Genomic DNA, 7318 nt, shown 5'->3' with positions numbered 1-7318 from the left:
ACGTCTTCATATTCATGCGCCAATGCATGTGACACCTTCACATGTATAGCTGCATGCATGCGCCAATGGCTAGGGCGCCTCATTTGATTGGATAATAGATGTGTAAGTTCAATTGGCGCATAAGTAATGAAATATGGTTATTTACGTAATTAATTTGAAAAATAGGTTATTTTAGAATTTAAAATGAAAAAGGTGGTTATTTAAAATAAATAAAAAAACATCACCCGCTATCATGTTTATATAAATAAGGGAAACAATATATCTTGACACTCATTTATAACACCAATATCACTGTATGCACTATTAAAAAAAATTCAAATAAAATAAATAGTAACGTAAAAAGTGATAGGGAATAATGACATGCTCGTCAACAATATTTTAGTATAAAATGTTGGTTAATAAAATATAAAAAAATTGGTTAATAAACATTCAGATATTAAAAATAATATTTAGTAATAAAATAAAATTGATTAATGAAAAATAAAAAATTGATTAATTAAATGATGAAGTTGGTTAATAAACGCCTAGATATTAAAAATAGTTTTTAATAGTAAAATGAAGTTGATTAATGAAAAGAAAAATGTTGATTAATGAAGTTATGAAGTTGGTTAATAAACACTCAAATATTAAAACTACTTTTTAGTAGTAAAATAAAATTGGTTAATGAATGTTGGTTAAAGAAGTTTTGAAATTGATTAATCATACAATTTTATACCAGTCCTCCTTAATCTAAAATAATAATATATATATATATATATATATATATATATATATATATATATATATATATATATATATATATATATATATATATATATATATATATATATATATATATATATATATATATATATATATATATATATATATATATATATATATATATATATATATATATATATATATATATAATTATTTATTATTATAATACTTCATTGTTCACTGTATTGGTGAACAATGAAATACTATGTAGTATAAGAATGTGGTATAAGAATATCATTTCTCAAAAGAGACATCTAAAAGATCGAGGACTCAACCAAAATCCATTAAAAAAAACAAGTGAGAGAAAGAGAACTAGGCTAAGAGAATATATATGAAATAAAATCAAAATGATCATGAATAAAATCTTCTATAATAAAATTAGGTATTGAATCTGAATCCATCAACTATTTAATCATGATTAATTAACTTGTTGGCACATGAATTTTCTTATTTTTATAGATATAAGAATGAAAAAATGAAATGTTGAGGGTAATGCAATTATTCTATTGGTTTCGAAGCATTACCAAATATTCAAATTTTCGAAAGCTTGAATGGTTACAGACAAGTCGCTTTCATTTGAGGAGGGACATACCAATTGTTGAAGTTGGTAATTGTGTTGTTGGAGTTTGTTTAAAGTCCCACATTGCTTAGGTTCATGGGTTATTGATTGTATAAATATATGAGAGTAACTTTACCCTTTGAGCTATCTTTGAAGTTGAGATCCAAACATATTTAACATTTAGCTCAAGAGGGTTATCTGTTGCTCGGATATCATTGAGAAAAAAGATAACCTCTAAGGGAGTAGGAAACTTCAATTCCTAAAAAATAACGAAGAGTGCCTAAATCTTTCATCTATAACTCTAGCTTCAACTTATTAATCTCATCAACATCATCACCTGTAATAATCATATTATTAACATACAAGGAAAGTATAATACGACCGTGAGAAGTGGACTTGGCGAATAAAGCAGAGTCATAATGACTAAGGTGGAACATATGCAACAACAATAAGGGTGCGAATAGTGGTCATCTTGACCACAGGAGAAAAGTTTTCTTCATAATCCATATCATATATTGTTGAGAAAATTCCTTTGCAACAATAGAAGTTTTATATCACTCAAGTGACCCATCAGATTTGCTTTTGATCTTGTATACCCAACGAGACCTAATAACACATTTTCCTAGTGAAAGAGGTATTTAGTCCCAAGTATTTATCTTGTGCAAAGCAGCAAGGCCTATGTTATAGCCTCATGCCAAAGAGAATCAAGTATATCTTCTTTATATGAGTATGGCTCAGACAAACTATTAGTAGAGGTTAAAAAAGAAGCAAAAGAAGTAGAACAAGTGAAATAAATAAAATCAAACAATTTAGTATACTAACAATACGAGAAGGATAACAACGAGGATGAGGGGGAAGAGGAGAAGGTGGTGGAAGCCATTACACAATACTTCGATTCTATAGAAGAGAGGGAGACAATGCCCTATTTTTTACTCTTCCAAGAGATGAGAGTCTTCAAGAAAGATTCAAAATTATGTGGTAGACTTACGATCATTAGGATTACCATCCATATCAGAATCAGAGTAAGCATGTAAGTATAAGGAAGAGGTTAACGGGAACATGAGAATATGAAAGAGCGATCCTAGGAGATAACAGAGAATATGAAGTACAACTTCCTAAAATAATGTAGTAGGAGAAATAGTAAACTGACTCATAACATGCACTGCATATAAAATATCAGGCATAGTAATAGTAAGGTACAACGAAATTCCAACCAAAGTACGACACAAGGTGGGTGTTGTTGCACAAGGTGAAGAAGATGGAGATGGAATAAGAGAGAGAATAGAAAGAATAACAAACTTCCAATACTCTTAGAAAACGGTTACAACAAATGGTTGCACACACACTGTACATAATGCACACACTCAGTAATGTGTTGTTATGTTGTATGTTGACAACTACACTTGTTTATATATACAAACAATAATTCCATGTAGGAAAAATTTCTAACCTATACTAGCTAGGTTAAGCTTAACAAAAACTAATACTATTACTACTAAATATGAATTACTTCTAACATCATCTCTTAATTCGTATTCAGCTAATCAAAACTAAAAACACCAGTTTCATCCCTTAAATGGATAAATTGATCAGTCTTGATCGCTTTCATCAGAACATCTACCAACTGTTTCTGGGTGCTATAGTGTATAGCTTCTAGCACTCCATTATGAACCTGACTTCTCAGAAAGTGATACTTAGTCTCAATATGCTTTCTTCTCCCATGGAACACTGGGTTCTTGGCAAAACTGATTTCAGACTTGTTATCAATCAACAACTTCATAGGCTTGCTTATCTTGATCAGATCCTGCAGTAAATTCAGAAGCCAAACAACTTGACATGCAACCACAACACCTGCAATATATTCATCTTCAGAGGTTGGCAAAGAAACAACGGGTTGCTTCTTGAACACCAAGAAATAAGACCCTTCAGATACTTAAACAAATATCCAGAAGTACTTCTTCTGTCAACTCTGTCTCCAATTAGAGTTTGTGTAACACATCAGCTCTGACTTAGTCTTTTCTCCAGAAGGAAACAAAATCCCATACTTCAAAGTCCCCTTAATATACCTCAGAATCCTGACAACAACTTGGTAATGAGACCACTTCAGTTTACTCATGAACCTACTAACCATTCCAACTACATAGCAAATATCAAGTCTGATTTTACACAAATATCTTGGAGATCCAACTAACTGCTTGAAAGTTGTAGCATCTACATCATCACCTTTAGGATCAGAATCCAATTTGTGATTTGTTTCTGTAGGTGTGACCACGACCTTACAATTCAGCAAGTCAAATTTCTTCAGAAGCTCAACATCATACTTCAGGTGATGCAAAATGATACCCTTCTCAGAGTCTAGAATCTTCATCCCTAGAAATATATCATATTTCCTAGATCAGTTATCTCAAACTCATTCATCAACAACTTCTTGAACTTAGCTGTCTCATGATCACAACTTCATGTTAGTAATATGTCATCAACCTACAGACACACCAAAATCATATTTCCTTTAGAAGTATGCTAAACATAGACACTATACTCCATCTCACACTTTCTGAATCCTTTAAGCTTAAAAAATGAATCAATTTTTAGATTTCAAGCTCTATGAGCTTGTTTTAGTCCATATAAAGATTTATGTAACCTGTACATCATTCCTTCCTGATTCTTTTTCACAAATCCAGGGGGTTGTGACACGTATACCTCTTCTTGTAATGGACCATTCAGAAATGCATATTTCACATCTAAATGCATCATAGGACAATTCTTGTTAACAACTATCACAATCACTAGTCTTATTGTCTCATGTCTCGCTATAGGAGTCAACACCTTAAGGTAGTATAACCCAGGTTTTTATAGAAAACCTCTTGCCACTAACCTTGCTTTGTGTTTTCCAATTGATCTATCTGGCTTCAGTTTCACCTTGAAACCCCATCTAACACTGATGGCTTTCCTGACCTTTGGAAGCTCAGTCAACTCCCAAGTCTTGTTTCTTTCTATAGCCTTAAGTTCTTCTTTCATGGCCTTCAGCGACACTTTCTTCTTGAGCGCTTCTTCAGTACTCACTAGTGCATAGTCTAATAACATGGAACACTGGATGACTTCTCCTTCAGAGTCTACTTCAATATCTTGCAGCATCTTCGGATTCTGGAACAATATCAGATGTTGGAACCCCAGAAGTACCACCTTCAAAGTCTAAAGTATTCCCAGAGTATGGATCTCCACCAGAGTCTGAATCACCATCTGAATCTGGATCAGAATCAGATTCACCTTCAAAGTCATACTCGCCTTCAGAGTCATACTCGTCTCTAGAGTCAAACTCGCCTTCAGGGTCACCTTCAGAATCATCTTCTGATTTTGACTCATCTTCAGAACCTTCAGATTCAGAAGTATCTTCAGAAGTTAACTCACTAGAATTGGATTCATATTTACTCCAATCTCGCGCTTCTGATTCATGTTTGTAACAAACAAAACCAAACACCTTCAGATGACTCACATTTTTGTTATCTCCAGTCCACTTCTCTAAATGAGTAATTTCCTCCAGCTTTTTAGTTGGACACCTGTTGTGCATATATCTTGTAGTGGCAATAGCTTCTCCCCATAAGATGTGAGGTAACTTATTCTCCTTCAGCATGCTCCTTGTCATATCAAGCAAAGTTTGATTTCTTATTTCAGCAAGACCATTGTGTTGAGGAGTGTATGGAGTAGTCACCTCATGCTCACTTTCATTCTCCTCACATAACTTTCTGAACTCTGTAGAGTTATACTCATCTCCACCATTAGTTCTGAGAATTTTCAGCTTCTAACCACTCTGATTCTCAGCCTTGATCCTGAATTTCTTAAATTCAACAAACACCTCGTGTTTGAACTTTATAAGGGATACCCGCGTCATCCTTGTGAACTCATCAACAAATAACATAAAGTATTTTTCCCTCCATGTGAGGGTACTGAAAATGGTCCACAAACATCATAATGCACCACACCTAGAGCATGATTTGCTCCCGGAGGCATTTCAGATGCAAATGGCAATCTTGGTTGCTTCCCTCTCGTACACACATTGCATGAATTTTCTAGCTTATTAATTATAGAAATTCCATGTACCAACTTCTTTGAATTCAGATGCCCTAAGATTCTGAAGTTCATATGACCAAATACTTTATGCCACAACTCACTTTCCTTCACAACACTTGTTACACTAAGACATTCAGAGTCTGCAGTTTTAACATTCACTTTGAATGCTCTATTCATCCCGTGTTTTGACTTCATAATCAACTTCTAATCACAGTCATTCAACTTCAAAATATTGTCCTTCATGGTAACTAAAGGTCCTTTCTCAATTAATTGACCTATACTCATCATATTGTTTTTCATTCTAGGAAGATACCACACATTCTGAATCAATGTTTTTTTTTACCATTATTCATGACTACTCTGACATTTCCCATACCTTCAACATTAAGGCATTTATCATCAACAAATCTGATTGTTGTCCTCTTTCTAGAGTCAAAATCAACCAACCATTTCTTATTTCCAGTAAGATGATTTGAGTAGTGTAACACCCCGATAAAAATAAGATAATTATTTAATTTAAGTTAATATTATATTTATTAATTTAATTAAATAATTGGAATTATTGGATTATTATTATTATTATTATTGGAATAATAATTATTGGAAAATATATATAAGTTGGAAATAAGGAAAAAGAGTTCTATTTTGGTAAAAAGAGTTTTCACGTGAAAACAGAGAAGCGGCTCAAAAAGAGGAAAAAGGGCAAAGAGGCAGAGCAAGAGGAAGAAGGTTGGAGAAGAGAAAAGCTTGAAGCTTAAAGATTCGCCGGATTAACTCAGGTAAGAGGGGTTTATCGTCGTTTAATGGGTATTATGGGTTAACATGTAATGGGTAGTGATGAACCATTGATTTGACCCTAATTGGGATGATGAGGGCTGAAAAATTGTGATGAATAAACTATGTTAAAACTGAAATTGAATCTGTAATTGGATGGGTAGTGATTTTCCGAAAACGTAGCTTTTTACGGAATTGGAATCGGAGGTCCGGAAGTCCTCCAACGGCGGAAAATGCGGAGAATTCTGCATTCTGCTTTGTGTTAGCGCAGGAACAGCTTTCTGTTTTGCGTTAACCGGTTAACCCAGGGTGTTAACCGGTTAACACTGTTAGGAATTGTGAAATATTGCTGTTTTGCTTGCGTTAACCGGTTAACCCAGGGCGTTAACCGGTTAACACTGTTGAGTTTTGCCAGAAAGCGTGTTCTGTGTTGCGTTAACCGGTTAACCCAGGGCGTTAACCGGTTAACACTGTTGAAAAGTGGGAAAATTGGTATTTAAATGTTGTGTACATATTTTATGGTTGGCCTATATCGGTATGTGATATAGTAGGGATCATTTCCCGTTGTTTTGAGTAGTATAGGTATTAGTAGAGTGTGCTAATACTGTGATTGATTAATTGGCATGACATGATATGATTATGTGATAAATCTGCTGATGATGTGTGAAAATATGCATAATGTTGTGAATGTATATATTATGCATGTTTTGGTGAATGGACTGTTTTATGGCTTAGAGTGTGAGCATATGTCCATTGTGGATTGTTGTTGATGATGTTGCATTGCTAGGTGAATTAGCATGCATATTGTGGCCTTCATGGTGGTAGCTAATTCCCATGGTGAGGAATTAGTGAGTAAATCATTGTAGATTGTTGTTGATGTTTGCATGCTAGGTGATTAGCGTGCATAGCATAGCCCTTGGGATGGTAGCTAATTCCCATGGTGAGGAATTAGTGAGTGAGTCACTAGGTCTCAAATGAGTGGGACTAGTGGGCTTGGTAGCCGTATCTGGATTTGATCGGTGAGGTTGAACTATATGTTCACGAATAGTCGGTACCGCATGCATGGAGTCTCATTGCATAATATATGTATGGCGTATAATATGAATGGATGTATTCCAATATTATACGTGTGTTTGTGTTGGCATTGAGTATGAG

General features: G+C 33.9%; 1 protein-coding gene across 1 annotated transcript; it reads right to left on the bottom strand.

Moving 5' to 3' along the window:
* Nucleotides 1-2861: 2861 nt before the first annotated feature.
* Nucleotides 2862-4072, bottom strand: LOC127093941 (uncharacterized mitochondrial protein AtMg00810-like). The gene is made up of 3 exons (XM_051032831.1): nucleotides 3963-4072; nucleotides 3450-3711; nucleotides 2862-3125 (listed from the first exon to the last, which is right to left on the bottom strand). Exons 1-3 carry the CDS (start codon nucleotides 4070-4072, stop codon nucleotides 2862-2864), a joined length of 636 nt encoding a protein of 211 aa, XP_050888788.1.
* Nucleotides 4073-7318: the final 3246 nt, after the last annotated feature.

This window comes from Lathyrus oleraceus, chromosome 1 (assembly GCF_024323335.1).
Source record: "Lathyrus oleraceus cultivar Zhongwan6 chromosome 1, CAAS_Psat_ZW6_1.0, whole genome shotgun sequence".
Classification (NCBI taxonomy): Eukaryota; Viridiplantae; Streptophyta; class Magnoliopsida; order Fabales; family Fabaceae; genus Lathyrus; species Lathyrus oleraceus.
The sequence above is the reverse complement of the archived record's forward strand: the minus strand, read 5'-3'. Positions and strand labels throughout refer to the sequence as shown.